We start from the raw sequence: 19,224 nt of genomic DNA, 5'->3' as shown, positions 1-19,224 counted from the left end.
ACTTGTTGAAGTCACAGCTACAGTTAGTTAATAATGACTGATTGGGAATTTTAGTAGATTGACACTCACAGTGGGGCAACCTTGAATGTCAGGTAACACTGTTTACCTCTTCTGATGCATAACGCGTACTATAATTTGACGTTTCCTTGCTGCTATCGCATCTTCAATTTCTTTTGTTTTTTTTTTGTTGTTTTGAATTTTGAACGGTGGGGGGTATGGATATGCCTTCTTGTTTATGCATGTTGCTTGGATAATCCCAAAAATTGTGCTGTCATTTTCATGTGTTTTCTTTTTCTCAGGAGAATACATATTAGTAGGAATGGATCAAGGCAATGTTTAACAATTAATAAATACTTTTAAATTAAAGATTACAGTAAATGTATATTTGTAATATTAAATATTACCTTTTGATACAAATATTTATTTATTATTCTTATAAACCTTAATAAGTATTTTAAAGATATTAATTAAGAAATTGAAAGTAACTTCTTTTTTAATAAAAAGATTGTTATGAACACATTTTTGGCATAAATTTTGCTTGGAAGGAAATCCATTTTGATGAATTGTTGCAGAAGACAGAAATGACATCTGGGTTTGGACTGGTAATTCTGATGGGATCTTCTCTACTAGTTTTGCATGCTGTTTTCTCATGAACTTGGTTTTACATAATTCTTTTCTCTACAGCTAGATCATTTTTTGGAAGAGTTTGGAACCCTTGATGTGTTGGTATTTGCGGCTCTCAGCCGGGGAACACCAGTCACTTTCACTTGTACTTTATCTTGTAAGATATGGCAAGGAATCTCTCTCTCTCTCTATATATGTATATTGTTTTTATTAGTTTAACTCTTCAGTAATTTTTTCAAGTTTAAAACTATGTAATTTTGAAAAAGCACAAAGCAATTGAAGATAGCAAATAGGGAAAAATAATATCAAAAGTTAGACTATTGATCCACCACACTTTCTAATTTTGGATAATAAGGAGAGTCTTGTGGAGAAGATTAAGAGAAAATATTTATGATTCTATCACTCTTTTTTTTTTTGTAAAAGGCTTCTAGTATAGAAGTCAAATTCATAAGGGAGAAAAAATGGTTTAATTAAAAGTTAAGAAACTATAAGAAATAGAAATAAAAATTACAAACATGGGAAAAAAAAAGAGATTCAACCAACAATTGATGTGTTAAAAGTTGAATTAACTGAGTAGGTGAGATATCAATTTAATTAAAATATACTAATATAGTAAAAAATAATAATACTATTATTTAATTGTTGAATATAAAATTGTTTACATTAAACAATATATTAAAATTAAATTCTTTATTTATAGCGAACAAAATAAAAAAAGAAAAAAAAGAAAGGAACAAGATTTTGGATAGATTTATTATGAGTAAAGAATGCTATTTTTTTCAAAAAAGAATGTATTGATCCAACAAACTTACGTTTTGATACATTTTTTATACACAAAGTTGAATTAATGTTATAATATATTTGTTAAAATAATATTTAAAACTTAAATCAAATCAAATTATAGAAAGTTTTCTTCATATTTTTTAATTGTAGTAATTTTTAATAATTTAAAGCAAGTAAAAATAAAATTTAAGAACCCAATATGAAAAAGAAAAACAAGTTAAGTTGTTTGACTTTCTGATGCATTTTGTAACCCAAAATGGCACAAGCAACGACAGCGTTTGAATTGTTGTTTTTTTGGTTTTTAAGGACCTTCTTTTTCGGGTTAAGGAGTGCGTCTATTTTTATTTTTTGGGTCGAGAGTGCGTTTACTATAAAAAATTTATGGGGCGTGACGATGCCACTACAAACTACAAACGAACCCCAATAAGTCACAAAAATAAAAATCTCATTACACGAAATTTACGTCATTTTTTTTTTCAGTGAAAAGGATTTTATCATTTTATGTTTATGTTTATACTCACTCTTTTAGATATTGTATATGCTAATATGTTATAAATTTCACAAGTGTAATAAATTATGAAAGTATGGGAAAGCAAACAAAATACGGAATATCATATAGATAGTATGCTACACAGTTTTGTTTTCTTTTCTAAACAAGTGGTAAAAATTAGCTAATAGAGCACACTCAACGATAATAGGCACCAGATAATATTGATAAGAGAAATGCTATTGTTAGTTGTATGTTAAAGAACATGATGCTAAGATTACTCGCATTGATAATTAACCAGCAAAGACGATTTTATGAAACAGCGGTGGAAGCTTTCTCATTCATCACACAAGCTACAATTCACAATTATAGTGATTGTGGTAACAGTAGCACCTTTTGTAAGAAATTTCATGGTGGTTTGTGCATAGCAAGTGAAACTATCCCACCACCATCTTAATGATGCATCACTTATTGGTTAGCTATAACCTTAAGCAATCACAACCCGGGGCTGAGACCATCAAAGTGTAATGATATTGTGGTTCCTCCCTTAGTCCCCGCTTTCACTATTAAAAACTAAAAGGAAAAAAATAAAACCGAAGTGGCTGCATATTTTGACTTTGATAACGTGTTAAATTAAGTTTGTAAACCTGAAAAGTTAAGTTGTAAAGTTAGAATTGTCATTAACTTTTATAAACTCTTGTCCGTATCTATAGAGATTTCAAAGCTTCCGTTAGTCTCAACTTTCACTAACAAAAAAAGGTAATAAAATAAAATAAAGCGAAGCAGCTGAGAACTGCCAAGTGTTAACTAAAATGAGTTGTGATTCCTAAGTGAAGCAACGGGGATTGAGGAATCTGATAAGCACTATCAAATTGTAATATATATATATATATATATATATATTTATACATCAAAATTTTGTCACCAAATAAATTGAAGCTAATTTTCTCTCAAATCAAAAAGAAATATTGATCCATTCAGAGCCATCAATATAGCTAAGTGAAATAAATGGCTTAGCTTCCTCATCAGTGAGTTCTCTTGACCACGATACTCTCCCCGCATAGCTTGCTCCTGGTCCTGTGCATTTGTACTGTCCATAGAATACAGTCCTGGTGGACCCAACAAGAATACAAAAACATGGCAACATATTAGAAACGCACTCACATGCGCATGCCAACATGTCTATGAATTTATACCAAATAACGATATAGCATAGATCAATACATGGGATTAGGTGGTTGACACCCGAGGATCTTTTCAGACCCTATGCGCATGCTGCTTTGATTATCTATGTAACCAAATGTAGCAACTTGTAGTATGGTGGCAGGATTCTCCCTATATTCACCTACCCTCTTCCTTAAAAGTGCTACTACTCTTATTCTTCAGAAACTTCATTTTTCTAGCATTTTTGAGTTTTGGAAGGTTCATGAGCACAACACGTAGATTTGCACTACACAAGAGGAGAAATAGCTAGAGTGGGAATCCTTATAAAATTGAATCTTTTCTTTTCTTGGCTGCACATTATTCTACCTAGATAGAGAAATTATAATTATACAAGTCTTTTGTATTATTTTATTTATTAAAGAGAGAATGAGACAAAATGATTGATGTGATTGAGAGAAATAGAAAGTAAAAAACAGTATTGTAGAAATTGTTATTAAAAAGTGTAGTGTGAGTAATATAAGTGAAATGGATATACCCAACATGCCCTTATTCTGTCATGAGAGAATAGACTCATTCTTAGGTATGATGGAGAGTGATAATAGAGATTGACTCTAAGTGCGTATGTTTGTCACTTAGCATAAAAGCATTGAGGATTGTTGGAGGCTGTTTATGATCTGTGAAGTGTGAAATTCTCCGGATAAAGGGCAAAATAACAAACACTGTGTCCCCTGCTAGTGCAAAAGGGATTGTAACAGAGAGAAGGTAATTCAGAACAGAACAACAAAACATAATCTTTCAGGGCAACACAATGTACTTTCCCTCAGTGAGAGAAATGACACTGGTGAATAAAATTTATTCGGGAACTATTTTTCAATGACAATGTGGCAACTCGACCTGTTAGCTAAACAGAGTAATTCAATTCATTTTGGGTTTGCATAAATTTAAACTAGCCCTTTTCCTTTGCTCACGTTATTGCAATTTCATCTTGGCCATTTTGATGATTTAAAGTTTTAACCCAACTCTGCTGATTCAGTGAACTATTGGCGAGAGTTTTGATAATATGCAATTAAATTTTGATTGAAAAATAAGAGTAAAAACTTGTAAGGAGCAATATGCGATGGGACGTGTGTCTACATAGTATATGCATGTGGCAATGAGAGAGATGGAGAAAAAGAGATGAACTTACATTTCACGGTTAGGATCACCCCAATTATACCATCCTTTGGGAATGATGATATTGTCCATGTAAGTGTAAGCAAAGACAACGCGAGAAAAGGAACCCCAAGCCCTTCCAAGGTAAAGTGCCCCTGAACCCGTGACCTTACAGTGGACAAACGAGAAACCCGTGTCTTCTAATAAACTGTTCCTGCCTTGTGCTGTTACGGCCCCTGTAAGTTGTGCTATGGCATGCACGTGACATCCCTAGTAAGTGTTGCCAACGTAATTACAAGACAAGTTAGGTGAATTTTCGGTTCCACGTGTTACCAAACCATTCTCCTTAGGACAAATGAGTGATAACTAAATCATGAGGGTACCACATGTCTAAGATTATTAATCAAAACAATTTTTCATTTTTTAATTTGAAAACAACATGAATCGAATGGATAGAGGGAAGGAATGAATTAGATTCCATTTGAGGTTAATGTATTGAATAATGTGGGACAAAATTGGTTAGATTATACTCATTTATAAGTACACGTCCTTAGATTATTTAGCAGCAATAATCCAGATTACAGCTGTAAAATTACGGAGAGAAAATCTAACCTCAAATAGAGAGAGAGCATTGCCAAATATGAAATCAACAGAGCCTTCAATATAACAATCCTTGTAGTAATGCCTACCCACATGATCATAGAGTGTGTCTTGTGCTCCTAAGAATTTGCAGCCTAGGAATATTGCTGTATCTGCTGAAATTCTCAATGCCACTGCTTGTTTTCCAACTGCTCCAGGTGCTGGAATTGGGGCAGTGTTCTGCATCCACATTATTTGATTGTGAAAAGCACAGATAGATTAAGATAGAAACAGAAGAATCTAGCATGTTACATACTTTGAATGTGATGTTCTTGGCAATGAAATAAGGTGAATTCACCGCAAAAGTAGCAGAACCATAGGTTCCAAGTGGTTGGCCTCTTGGCCCAGGAGTTTGAGCAGTGTCACCCCATTGAACAATAGTCTTATCTGCACCTGCTCCTTGTATCGTTATGAAGGATTTCAAAGCAGGAATATTAACTTTCTCCCTGTATAATTAATAAAAAAAAAAAAAAAGCGCACACACACAAAAGCAAGGAGCAAATAAGAGATTTTCAGTGAAACGCATTCACAATTTATTACAGTAATAAACAATAAAGAAAAACTGCAAGTTGTGAAACGACCAGGGTTATTAAAATTTTAAAAAGGGGACAAGGCTCAAAGAAAGGACAGTTCATTAGCTGCAAAGTGTTCTTTAGTCAAAGATCACATCCTCAGGGCATCTGAATCACCAGGAAAAAGACACCAAGCTATTATCACCTTCCTATGTAGTGCATCAAACAAAAACAAAAATACATAATAATAAACGTGGACAAGACAAACCCTAAAAGCCACGTCTTCCATCACATGAACAAAAGACACATACCAAAAGGATCAGAATGTGGCAGAATTCAAGTGGAATAACAAAAAATAAAATACTAGCAACTACTTACGTGTAAACCCCTGCATGAACCTTAATGACTACTCTCACAAGATTGATGAATGGAAGGGAATCAATGGCTGCTTGAATTGATGAAAAACCTCCTTTACCATGATTCTTAGAAACGTGCAAAGTGTAAGAAGGGAAGAGCTTATTTTTTGCTGTTCTAAAGACAGAATGTTTGAGACCACCCACAAATCTAACCCATTTCATGAACTGTTGTTCTGAAAATTGGACCTTTGTTATATTGGTCGATAGCCCTGTAGAAGGCCTTGGTCTAATTCCCTTGGTGTGGCATCTTGTTGCACACGGATTCTGTAGAAGAAGAAGAACTACTAAAACATAGAAAAAGCAATGCAAATTTGACATTCTCAGAGAAAATGTGATTGTGAGCAAAAGAATGAGGCAAGGAATGTAATTTGGAATTACAAGTGCTGCATAAATTGGCTTGTGTCATGGTTTATATACAACTTAGCCGGTACTTGTTTATAGGTGGGTCTGCAAAGTGAAGCTGAATCAGAGAATCAATGACAGAGAGAGAGGTCACGGGTGCTTCTACTGACATCAATAGAGAGAGAAAGATGAACAATCTAAACCACAGGACAGGTTGCACTTTATGCATATAAAATTGTTTTCTTTTAATTTTTTCTCATTGTTTGGCCACTTTTACTTTGTTGTAATTGTTGTTTGTTTGGTGCTGCCCGTGAGCCATTCTCTTTCTGTTTGTGTGTGATCATGAAATTATTCTTGTTGTGATGACTAGTCTCTTGTGCTCCTGTGATTAACATAGCATGTAAAATATATATTACTCTGCTAACTTTTGTGCACTTGCATGCTTATATTACCTACCTACATTGAATCATGATAGTCCAATAGTTGGACCCTCCTATATATTATAATTAAAAAAATTTTGTTTAGTTGATTATTTCTATTTGACACTTCCAATGGTTGAGATTGATTCCCAATTCAAAATTCCAAGTAGTTGGTGAATAGGAAAAGCACCATGGACTCTCAAAGAATAATTGGCAAAGGTAACAAGCATTGTTGAGGCTAGAAAAGTTTATAACCTCAACAGCATAAAAAAGCTCCCTACAAGGCATTAGTGGCCAATACTTATTAGTGTTTTGGAGAACTCTCAATCTCCATCTTCTATTTTACTTTATCCTTAAACCCACTATCATCAACTGAGTGGCTTCTCCTGCAGAATCGTTTTTGGCTCCTTTAAAAGATTTGGTGCACTCTTAGCATATTTTATCCAAATATAAATTAAATACTGCAGTTAGAAACCTTTCATTTTATGATAGGATAATGATTGTGGTGTATATGTACATACATGCACATAAAAGCACGTTTAATTCAAATTCAAATTTTGTCATTTATAAAATAGCGAATACAATGGAAAGAAAACTGTAATCTTGTTATGAGAAGTAAATTATAGCTTCATCATTGTTCAATAGAGGCCAGGAACAAGAAACTTTAAAAGATTAGCTTAATTATGTTATTGGTTTATGAATTTTTGTGAGATTTTAATTTAATTCTATTTTTTTTACTGTTAGTCCTATTTTTTTAAAATCATTTTAAGTCTCTAGCAATAATATAATTAAGGAATAAGTTATTAATTGTTATTTTTGTGTCGCATTTCAATTTTTGGTTTCTTGGGAATATGTACCTAAAGTGCTGAATTTAGAAAAATTAAAGGATTAAATTTATATATTACAAAAATATAAATTAATTAAAAATATGTTTAAACCTAAAAAACTTTCCATGCCTTCGAGAAAGGAAAAATAATCAGTGTTAATGGTTGATTGAAGGGCCCACTATTAAGAGGCAAATAATATAATGATCCGTGAATTCATTATGCATTATGCATCAGTCCAAACAATTCCAATCACAAACACTATCTATGCCAGATTATCAATGCTGACTTTGTTTAAGAATACAATCTGACTCACAGGTTTGGGGTTGTAAGACCCCATCCATCAGTGAACCATCCAAATTTCTCACTCAAACTTAACCACCTGGCTTGTTTACAAATCATTATTTTTAGAAAAGTGTTATCTTTTTAAATTAAAAAAAAATTACCTCAGTTCAGCAAATTCTAATGACAACGAGTAAAATACTTAATTAAAAGTTGCAAAATATACGTATGGATAAAGTATAATGGGTATAGGTATGAATATGAGAAAATATTCATAAATTTTAATAAAAATGTGTGTAAGTATAGGTACCTAAATGCTCACCCACCTCATACTCACATATATTATTATTATTATTATTATTATTATTATTATTATTATGTGAGGGAGACCTTAACTTAAAAGTCAATGATAGAAGATAATTAAAGTTAATAATTTATATATTTGGCTAGATTCTTTTATAGTTATTAATAATTATGTAATCATATGAGTTGTTCTACAATTTGTCATATCTGAGAGTTGTACTTTAGGAGTGTGACTTACAAAAAAAGGTCTAACTTATAACTACTTGTAGAATTTAAAAAATAAGTACAACAACTTTCATACAAAGGTAAGTCTTTAACAAGTAAGCTTAAAACTCTATTCTAATTATTATTAATATTTCTAATTATATTTATTTTCTAATTTTATATAATCTCATTTGAATGATTTTTTATTTGCAATGAAGCAACTAAGAATTTAAGAAAATAATAACCTAACCTACTTTTATTTTTTAAAAAGTTTTTGTGGATGCTTTTATAAAATTTTGGTCAAAATAAAGATTTTACTATTTATTTTATATAATTTCATGTTTTATATTTTTTATTCTGTTCAAAGTTATTTTACAAGTCATAATTATTTTATTTTTTTAAATGGATAATTTTCTATTTTGAATTTTTGAGATATATCTTTCAATTTATAATTTTATGTTTTCAAAAAATTTGTTATGCAAAATAAAAGGTCAAGAAATTTAATATAAATATTTATTCAAAAAATTTGTTATGCAAAATAAAAGGTCAAGAAATTTAATATAAATATTTATGTTACTCAAATAAAAAATACATATTTAAAAATATAAAAATCTATCTAATTAAATTTATTTTATAAGGTTAACATAAAAATATATTTATCAATAAAATAAACCATAAAAATAATTTTTTTATATTTTAATAAAAAAATTATTTATTATTTATATTGTTTAACTAAACTAATACAATTTAATTATTACATGATTGATATGAGATTAACTTTTTTAAAAAATTATTTATATATGACATATACAAAATGTTTAAAAATTTAGTGATTAAAATAATGTGATATTATATTGACTTTGATTAAATAATTTTTTTTTAAATTTTTGCTTTGATATAGGTAATAACAAATGGATAATATATGTGGAATAACTCTTTCAAAGAAATCTAAAAATAGCTTTTCTCTAATTATTTTCATTACACCCATATAACCTAAAAATGTTCTTAAGAGTGTAATTAATAATTTTGAAAGTTGGCTAAAACATGAAAATAAAGATATTAAATACTTTATTAATATATTTATTTAATTAAATGTTCTTGTTAATTTTAATTTTATAGCTTAATTATTGAATTTTTTGTTATGTATTTGTATATTCTAGTTTTTATTAGTATTGCTGAACCAAAACAATATATAAACATAAAATATATGCATTTGCAGTTATTTAGAAAGTATGAAGAATTGAAATAACTTAACTATATATATTATTTTAATTTTATAATAAATAATTAACTAATATTTTTTTTTAGATTTTACATAGTGATAATAGAACTTTCAAGTTTATGTATTAGTTATTTTAAAAGATTTTAAAAATTATATATATAATTTCACTTATGAATTTTAAGTAATTTAATTTAAACAGTTGATGTATTAAAATACATTTAACATTTATGGTATTTAAATATTTATTTTATATTTATACTTAATTTTTGTTTGATAAAATTATATAAATATATTTTTATATAAATACGAGTAATAATAACGAGTACTGTATGGACACCTAAAAGGCACGAATATAAAAATTAAAACTTCTAATTATTCATATACAGGTACAGATGTTTTTATAAAACTCGAAATGCGTATTATAGTACCCTCATTGTACTCCCTAACAAATTCAATTATATTAAAAAAATGAAATACATTAAAAATGTATGAGTTGTTGAAAAGGTTTTTTTGGGGGGTTCCTAGCTCGTTCCAAGCAGTTTTAAGTTTTGATTTTTTTTATTCCTACATTTGAGTCATATATTTAGACAATATTTAGGCTGGTTAATGGTCTTTCTGGGCGTTGCTTTTTTTATAAAATTGTAAGAGGAGGGAGTGGGTGGGTGTGGAAAACCCTAAGGAAGATGGAAGGCCAAGAAAGGGGGAAGAAAAGAGGCGTGCGATTTTGCTGCCTATGCAACCAACGAAGAGCTTCCTTCAAGAGACCCAAAACGCTACAACACATTTGCAGGGACTGCTTCTACGACGTCTTCGAGGACGAGATTCACCAAGTCATAGTTCAGAATAAGCTGTTTATTCCCGGAGAGCGCGTCGCAATCGGTGCTTCTGGCGGCAAGGATTCCACGGTGCTGGCTTACGTGTTGTCGAAACTGAACCACGTGCACAATTACGGTCTGCATCTGTTTCTGTTATCGGTGGACGAGGGCATCACCGGCTACCGCGACGACTCCCTGGAAACTGTTCATCGGAACCAAATTCAGTACGGACTGCCTCTGAAAGTGGTGTCTTACAAGGATTTGTATGGATGGACGATGGATGAGATCGTGAAATTGATTGGTTTGAAGAACAACTGCACCTTCTGCGGCGTGTTCCGTCGGCAGGCCCTGGATCGAGGTGCTGCTTTGCTCAAAGTAGATAAAGTGGTTACTGGTCACAATGCAGATGATATTGCAGAGACTGTTCTCCTGAATCTGTTGAGAGGAGACGTTGCTAGATTGAGTAGATGCACCTCTATCACCACTGGTGAGGATGGCCCCATTCCCAGATGCAAGCCTTTTAAGTATACCTACGAGAAGGAGATTGTTATGTATGCTTATTTCAAGAGGCTCGACTACTTTTCCACAGAATGCATTTATTCTCCGAATGCATACCGAGGTTTTGCTCGCGAGTTCATCAAGGATTTGGAGAGAATCAGGCCTAGGGCGATTCTTGACATAATAAAATCAGGGGAGAATTTCAGGATATCAACGACAACTAAAATGCCGGAGCAGGGAACGTGTGAACGGTGCGGTTATATTTCTAGCCAGAAATGGTGTAAAGCTTGTGTTCTACTTGACGGGTTGAATAGAGGTTTGCCCAAACTTGGAATTGGACGGAGTCGTGGCAGTGTTGCTTTTAATAACGCAAATGATAGTGATGGAGCAAAGGCCATCCACACCAAACAATCAGCAACTTTAGACTTCTGATGCAAGATGGTTTCTGTCTCTGTACTGTACCATTCATTAATCAAAAGTAGCTGCAGTTGTTTACAGTGACCCAAGTTTAAGATAGACATACTTAACCCGGGAACTCACGTATCTTCACTGTAAATGAGGCTTTATGTTCCTCAAATTACATGATAGTTGAACGGAATTTATACAATATTCAATTTATAGTTCGTTTACCTTCTTTAAATATGACTTAAATTTAACTGCCAATGGAATAATAAAGCTTTTGTAGCCAAAAAAGAACTGATAAGTTTCAGAAAATTAGTAGTCTGACACGAGCACCAGAAAAGAAATTCCTCATTTAATTGATGCGTTTCAAAGACCACAAGGTCACCAAGGATAAAAGACACCTGCAAGAATCTAGTGAGATCTATCCAATAAGGATTTTGTTAATGCATTGTGTACTAATGTTGCCAGATAGCAAGATAAAGAACAAAAAATAATACTTATTATTTATTTTAATTACTTAAAAGAAAATAATTCAAATACTCCAGCAGAAACAGTGGCAGGAGCCATGAGATTTTCCTTTGGTGTCACCTTGTTTGTAAGAGGGCCTCTATTGTTTCCTGTTTACAAGAGTTGAAAATGAAATATGACAATGAAATACCAGCTACTTGGAGACTTCAGAGGGAGGCAAGTCTAACACAGTTTAGAAGGCATCATAAATTCAATCAATGAAATGTTTAACAGGAGATTTAATCATTAGATGAGACAAAATTGAGTAGAGAAATTCAAGATTCGTCCATCAATGCTTTAACCTGTTATCTTATCACACATCCAATTGAAGTTTAGCATAACAAATTAGAGATACAAAGAGCAATATTTCATCATTTTTTTATTGCCTTGAATTCCATGATGAAGACCAACATTATTTATAAGGAGATAAATAAAAAGCATCGATGCAAACTATTTCCTTGCAAATTTTCACAGGGATTTGTTTAGCAAAGAAATCAAATAGATGATTCCTGGAAGCTAGGAGAAAAAAAGATAATTGTGGAGAAAGTACAGATCTGATACCTTCCAAGTATAGTTGAGCTGACACAACTAAAAGCAAAGTGCCATGGTATTATCTTAAGCACAGTTGAATATGAACCGTAAATCTAGCCAATGTATTGCTGCTCATTGTGAACTCCACCCCCTTAAACATATAAAATTCATACACATCCTAAATAAAAAGCTTGAATGCAACATTTTACTGAATCATAAATTACCTGTACAACTTGCAGTACAAAAGATAAAATAGATGGGCTCAACCTGACCATTGTAACAAGAAAAATAAGTAAATAAGAATGAATTTCAACAGAAAACCTGCAGTGATCCAATCAAGTGGTATTCTTTTATTTCTTTTGTTTTCCTTTCTTTCTGTATACTTTTAGACTTAGATAACTTGATTTGTCACACCTCTTGTGATGTGATTTGCTTTATTCGGTCTCTGTGCTTTCACTTGGATCTTATTTTTTGTTTTTCAGATGACCTGTTTAATTGATAATACATGCCTTCAGTTAGTTTCTTTAAAGCTCTAGAAGATGTCTTTATTGTCATGGTTCCTATAGAATTTGCATTTTCTGTGTATGATATCCATTTTTTCCGAAGTTTGACACAGAGTGCATAGTCAAGCAACCCAATGACCCATATGATATAGTGAAGAGCATGGAATAAATGATGTTTCATCTTCAAAATGCCTTCTTTTATGTTCTTTTCATAGGTCATAGCCTAATTGTTTGTTCTAGTTTATCTGTAGTTTATTGTCTGAGGTTGTTATTTGGTAACATGTTTTTCTTTACTGTGCAGGACAATTATGTTGGTTAGTTGTAACATTCAGCATTGACATTGATGGTTCAATTATATCATACTTTTTGTGTTTCACCAAACCTCGAAAGTTACTTATTAATTATTATGGTTCTGTTCTTTCCCCATCACACGAACAAGAATAGTAATCTTTTTTATTTAAAGCTCTAACTTTCTTGTTTATCTATGTTGTCTCCCTTTTCTTCATACGGGCGTGATCCCCTTTCTTCATATGCTTTTAAGTAGGTCAAGTCTCTGCATGCTATTTGGAAATTATTTCCTTTTTTGGGTCAACATTTGGGAGTGATTTTGAGGTAGTAAAACCACTGATTTGAGCTTATAGGGCCCATAGGGTCCTATTAATTTTTGGGCCATAACATTTTTTATTTAGGAGTTTTGTGGCCTGAACAGCATGGACTTGAACTTGTGCCACCTTCGTGTGATATCTACCTCAATGTTCATAAAATCTCAGTAAAAAACTACACAAAAAAAGAGAGCCAGTACATTGGCTATATGTTAGATAAAATTAATATATAGTTTATTTACAAACTTGTAATTTATTGAATTTATTAATAAACTTGTAGGGCAGTTTGATAGATATAAAATAAAATAAATTTACATGTTAATTATTAATATGTTAATAATTACATTTTTATCTTATTTTTAATAAAAACAATTAACCTATTGAGCAAGTAAAACCTCACTTACATATGTTAATTTTACTGTTTTTTATTTTCTTTGCTTTTGTAACAATCTCATTCTTTTTATTTTTTCTTTTATCTTTTTTATCTAAATGTATTTTATATTAAATAAATATATAACTTAAAATATTTTATATTAAATATATATAAAGATAAAAAATTTATTTTTTATATAATTAATTAATTAGTTAGTTATAAATAAAATAAATAATAACTAATTTTAATTTAATATTAATATAATACTATATATTCTTTGAAATCATTTTAAACAAATTAACTATATATATATATATATATATGTATATATATATTAGTTTGTCAAACAATAATTTTATAAATTATTTATACAATTATAAACTTTTAAACATTTAATTTAAAGCTTTCAGCTAATTTGATAAAAAAAATCAATTTAAAAAAGAGTGCTAAGTGCAGTGATAGTGTTAAAAAAATGCTTCCAGCAACTTTGAACTCGTTTTGGCGGTGTTAAAAAAGTCAGTACATTAATAGAAGTGCTAATTGCAGCTTTCCCTTGGAGAAAACAAATAAAAAGGAATATTCCGAGAGTAACATTTTGAAATGAATGTGAAGAACTAGTTGCGTACATATGTTATTTTGATAAACTTTAAGATAATTTTTTAAAATAAGTTTCCCGATATTAAATGCTCACGACATAAATTTGTATGCAATATAATTTTAATGAATATCACATAATTAAAGTGTTCGTAAATGCATTTCTATCAAGAATAAATCGAATAAATTTCAATTTTTGGTCATTCTAAATTATAATACAACTTATGAGCTAAGTCTGTGATGCTTTGTTTGTTTGTTTCTTCGTCCATGTATTATTTGTTTTCCTTTTGTCTTCACCCCCCACACATAAACATAGGACGTGAAGCAACCTTGCAATTTGATTGCCATATGAATACGACGTGGGAAATTATCTTTGTTTTTCTTTTAAAATAAAAATAAGCGCAATATAAAAAAAAAGTCCAGAATTTAATTTGGATAATTGAAGCCAACTCATGGGATAAGTATAAATTGTCAGATAGGTATTCCAGACGCTGGGAATTCTTAGATACAATTGCTTCTAAGGGGTATTTAGTTTAAAACTGAATCATATTAATTTTAATTTTAAGAGCTTAATTAGTTTAATAATTTAAAAATTGTAAATTTTTATTACATTCAAGATGTAAAGTTATGATAAATACTTTTAGACGCTTGAATGTAATTTTAAATATTAAAGTTAAAAAAATTAATTGATTTTATACTGTTAAATGCAATTAAAATATGTAGATAAATTAATCTGAAGTGTGTATTTTTTATCAAAATAAGGATTTTAAATTAAAAATTTTCATAATATAGGAGTATTCATAATCCATTTTATGCCACTCACTCATCCGATTTGACGGGTTTGAATTCTAAAAACTATAACCAATAAGTTTTAAATATGGGCATTGCTTATACGTCAGGATCAGTTCATTTCAAATTTGGCGTATATCATTTTCCTTTAAATTTATACATTTTTTAACAATTATATAATATCTCTTAATTTAATAAATAATGTACTGCATAATATTTTTTTAATTCATATTAATATTGTTATATATATATATGTATTATTAAATATTTTAACTTAATAATTTAACTATATAACATTAATTAATAATTAATATATTATGGCAATAAATCAAATTAAGATGATTCTTTTTAATTCCATAATGTATTTTAACAAAAAATATGCATAAATTGAATTTCATGTATATTTTTACTACAGTGTAAATGTCTGATATCAAGCAGAAATGATTGATTCAATTATTAATTTTAGAAAAAAAAATATACTTTTTTTTTTCATTTTATTTTGGTGTTAGTCTATTTTTAAAAATTTTTATTTGGTCTTTTATAATTATCCTATTTATTATTTTTCTTACCTGCGATCATTTTTATTGTTGACAATTGTGACATCTTTCAATTGAGATAGACTTTGACTATAAAAAAAATATATATGATAACTTGAAAATTACTAATATATGCTAAAGAATCACATTGAAATAAAAGCTAAAGTTTTTTATATCAATATATATATATATATAATTTGAGTCTCTTTTCTTAACCAAATTAATTTGGAGAGTTATTTTCTCCTATTACACATTCTCTTACATTGAGTATTTAAGTGTTTTAAATTTTAAATTTAATAATTTTATTTTAATTTTAAGATTTTATATTTTTCATAATTACAGTATAGATATTTAATTTTAAATTTATAAATTTTATTAAGTTTAAAATACTGAAATTTTCAAACTATAATGATATTCCATGATGCAGTTTATAACGCTCTTAGCTGATTCTTTTAATATACGTAAGATTCAAATTTTTTATTATTTGTCAAAATATTTATGTATTACATGAACTTATTTATTGGTAAAAATTATTTTATTATTTGTAAAATTAATATATTATTTTTTTACAAGTTAATTAGGATATTATTTAATTAACTACACTTAAATTTGATTAAAGTTATCGATGCTAGTACATATTATATCAAACTCTATCTCTAAATTATTTTACATAGAGTAATTCAAGTTATAATTGATTAAAGTGATTATGCACTCGATTTTAACATTAGAAAATAAATAAATATATTTTATATAATTTTTTGGAACTAATTAATTCAACACTAAAGATATGTTTGTTAAAATAAACTAAAAGTTGTTAACATGTAATTTCTAATTGTAATTAAAAGTTATAGATTTATAGTTAAAAGTTTATAATTGTATAAAAAATAGTAAAAAGTCGCTATGATTATTTTTGAAAAAAATCCATATTTCTGTAATTTTATAAAAAAATCTCACATTTTGATAATTTAAAAAAATTATATATATAAAAAAGAGTCTTATTCGAAAAAGATTGACTGAACTTAAAAAAACTCTGTCTAGATTAAAAAATTATAAAATTAAGATACAAAATTAAAATCATATACATGAGCAATTGTATGTTTCATACTCTTTATAACTGAAATTTCAATTCCAATGTTGAAATTGTGAAATTTTAATATAATTAAAATTATATTTTTTAAAACGTTTATCTCTTAGATTGCCATTTTAAAACTATTTTCTACTTGTATACAACTTTATTCTTACATTTTGTCATTCTTGCAATCACTGTGCTACTGATGTCACTTTTATCATTAGTGTAGTAGGGATTGATTGACAATATCATTTATATCAGTGATACTCTTATCGTCAGTGACCATTGCACTTTCACTATTTTAGTGAGATAAAATAAATTATTTATTTAAATTTTATATCAATAAGTTAAAAAAAATATTCTAAATATAAGAATTTATTTCAAAAACTATTGAATTCTTACAATATATTAAGAATTTAAATAATAGTATGTAATAGGATAATTTATAATTTTTGCATATAAAATAATAGATATAAGCAAAAGACGCTAAACTGTATTAAATTTTGAGTTATTTTTTTTATTGTAAATACTTTATTCTCTGACAATAAGTCACTTCTATCTAATGACCTTTACTCAATCCTTGTTGTTATCACCATTGCCTCTCGCCCAACACGGCTAGTATCATCCTCCCTTATTGCTTTGCTATTGCTTGCCACCCCCTGTTCATTAATTTATCAAAGTTGACTCAATCTCACTTGTGATTATCTTTAGAGGTATGAAAATAAATTTAGTATTTAACTTCAAATGATTTTATATTCTAATATTTTTGCATAATTTTAATATATGAATTACGACTTTCAATTAATTTCTTTTTTGACAGATTTAAAATTAAAAAAAAATATTCCAATTTAATAGCCAAATGAGTGCTTAAAGAAGTTACGATAATTTTGCCTTGGCAAGGAGAAGTAAAAATTAAATAAGAGATTTCCTCTACTAAAGCTATGTACATCTTTGGATGACAATTAATCTCTTTTCAGAATTAAGCTTAATTTACGGAGTCACAAAAAAACAAGTTAATATTTTTGCATTGCTGCTGATCAATTAGTTATCAGCTTAGCTGGTTATTATGGTAATTTGCTATACTAATTTGAAGTTTTTGCTTCAGTTTTATGATGAGATATATTTGCAAGTGATAAGTCCAAATAATTATAAAACCTTGAATATATTGATTCTTATGTGTAAGCTCAAATAATTCTTTTATATATACTTGCCTGATCTGATCATGGGCTCATGGGCTAAACTAATTTTCCACCTAATTAAGTACTTCATATATTATTCCAATTGTCTGTCAATTATAACGAACCATGATTGCCTAATACTCCCTCGCATACATGTGCTAATTAACAATCATATACAGGTAATAATGAAACACAGGTCATAATCCTATCACCTTGAATTTTGGAAACAAAGTTGAAATGATACTAATGAATCATATGTATTGTGCTTAATTAATAATATGACTTTATCTCAGAAGCTAAAGATGAGGGATTCAAAATTTTCCTCATTTTGTGCATTGAAATAAACAAGCTCTAACAAGGTTGGATTTCAAAAGTTCTTGTGTACAGCAAGAGAAGGTCTAGACCCTCCAAGGAAACTCCCTCTTTTAGTTAGTACAGACACAAAAGGACCTCTTGAAGCTTTCTTTGATATTGTAGCCTTTGGAGGGAATAACATTCTGTGGCTATCCAAGCCTCCACCGTAGCTTTTGCATGATTTCATTTTCTTCCTGTAAGGTCTCTCTTTCTTAGGAAGATCTTCTATACTCTGCACCCTAGCTAAAGAGCTGAAAGATTGAGCCTTCCCTTGATAAAACATAGACAAGCCTCTCCTGCACATGTGATAAACTATATTTAACTCACCAAAATACACTAATTTATAATATTTCCAATGGAGGAAATTGAATAAAAGTTCAAGGAAAAAAAGGGTATGCACCATGCAAGAAATTGCTTACTTTAGAGGGAGATGGTTCATGAGCTCTGATAGTTCATATAAAGGGCCGTTTGAGTGTGTTGATGAAGATGAGATTGACAAATAAGATGTTGAAGAGGATACCTCCTCAGTCAATTCTGATGAAGAAGATGAACACACAGAATTCATTGAATCTTCTGAGATAGATCCAATGGATATTGAATCGCTGACATAATCATTGACATCTTCCTTAACAACCCAATTGGTGTTTCCTGCCCCATTAGCATCCATGATTCCCTTCACATTCATTTGTAGAAAGATTGCTTTGCCTTCTTGCCAGTTATGTGTAAAGTAGAAGCCAAAAATGATGAGGATATCTGCTCTTCTTTTTGAAGTAGAATATTAAGCCTTCATTGAGTGAGCTTATCTGTATAATCCCACGGATTTAATTGCATATGATATGCAGTGATTGGAGCAGTTATGTTTAACAGATATAATATAGACTGGGTGGTCTTATATATAGGAATGCCAATGAAGAACTGGATAGCATTATTGTTTTAAAAGTATATAAAATATAATATATTAAATCCTAAATTTTTGTCATTGTCAGATCACGTTATATGGTGTAAACTTCGCTTCTCTAACACTGCCAGGATAGAGAGAGAGGATAAGGACTAAATTTGAAGACATCCATATCCTGAGTCACCCCGTTAACTTCTTTTTC

General features: G+C 29.6%; 3 protein-coding genes across 4 annotated transcripts; 1 reads left to right on the top strand and 2 right to left on the bottom strand.

The window, feature by feature from the left end:
* Positions 1-2,849: 2,849 nt before the first annotated feature.
* On the bottom strand, positions 2,850-6,095 carry LOC113855773 (probable pectinesterase 53). Its single transcript, XM_027487406.1, has 5 exons — positions 5,740-6,095; positions 5,106-5,295; positions 4,823-5,029; positions 4,245-4,480; positions 2,850-3,003 (listed from the first exon to the last, which is right to left on the bottom strand). Exons 1-5 carry the CDS (start codon positions 6,093-6,095, stop codon positions 2,850-2,852), a joined length of 1,143 nt encoding a protein of 380 aa, XP_027343207.1.
* A 3,905-nt stretch (positions 6,096-10,000) lies between these two features.
* On the top strand, positions 10,001-11,401 carry LOC113855422 (cytoplasmic tRNA 2-thiolation protein 1-like). 2 transcript variants are annotated; one of them, XM_027487061.1, is made up of 2 exons: positions 10,057-10,091; positions 10,164-11,237. In XM_027487061.1, the coding sequence occupies exons 1-2, from the start codon at positions 10,057-10,059 to the stop codon at positions 11,116-11,118; spliced, it is 990 nt and encodes a 329-aa protein (XP_027342862.1). In that variant the 3' UTR covers positions 11,119-11,237. The 2 variants fall into 2 exon arrangements, with proteins under 2 accessions (XP_027342861.1, XP_027342862.1); XM_027487060.1 differs by having other exon boundaries at positions 10,001-11,401.
* A 6,330-nt stretch (positions 11,402-17,731) lies between these two features.
* LOC113855297 lies at positions 17,732-18,989 on the bottom strand. The gene is made up of 2 exons (XM_027486880.1): positions 18,544-18,989; positions 17,732-18,420 (listed from the first exon to the last, which is right to left on the bottom strand). Exons 1-2 carry the CDS (start codon positions 18,807-18,809, stop codon positions 18,138-18,140), a joined length of 549 nt encoding a protein of 182 aa, XP_027342681.1. The 5' UTR covers positions 18,810-18,989; the 3' UTR covers positions 17,732-18,137.
* Positions 18,990-19,224: the final 235 nt, after the last annotated feature.

Source organism: Abrus precatorius, unplaced genomic scaffold, assembly GCF_003935025.1.
Source record: "Abrus precatorius isolate BTA unplaced genomic scaffold, Abrus_2018 Scaffold11, whole genome shotgun sequence".
In the NCBI taxonomy this organism is placed as follows: Eukaryota; Viridiplantae; Streptophyta; class Magnoliopsida; order Fabales; family Fabaceae; genus Abrus; species Abrus precatorius.
The sequence above is the reverse complement of the archived record's forward strand: the minus strand, read 5'-3'. Positions and strand labels throughout refer to the sequence as shown.

Coding starts and splice junctions, on each gene's coding strand:
- LOC113855773 (XM_027487406.1), bottom strand. CDS start 6,095: ATGTCAAATTTGCATTGCTTTTTCTATGTTTTAGTAGTTCTTCTTCTT. Junction 4,481..4,822: donor ATGCTCTCTCTCTATTTGAG/GTTAGATTTTCT, acceptor AACACTTACTAG/GGATGTCACGTGCATGCCAT. Junction 3,004..4,244: donor GGTGATCCTAACCGTGAAAT/GTAAGTTCATCT, acceptor TGGGTCCACCAG/GACTGTATTCTATGGACAGT.
- LOC113855422 (XM_027487060.1), top strand. CDS start 10,057: ATGGAAGGCCAAGAAAGGGGGAAGAAAAGAGGCGTGCGATTTTGCTGC.
- LOC113855297 (XM_027486880.1), bottom strand. CDS start 18,809: ATGAATGTGAAGGGAATCATGGATGCTAATGGGGCAGGAAACACCAAT. Junction 18,421..18,543: donor ATGAACCATCTCCCTCTAAA/GTAAGCAATTTC, acceptor TCACATGTGCAG/GAGAGGCTTGTCTATGTTTT.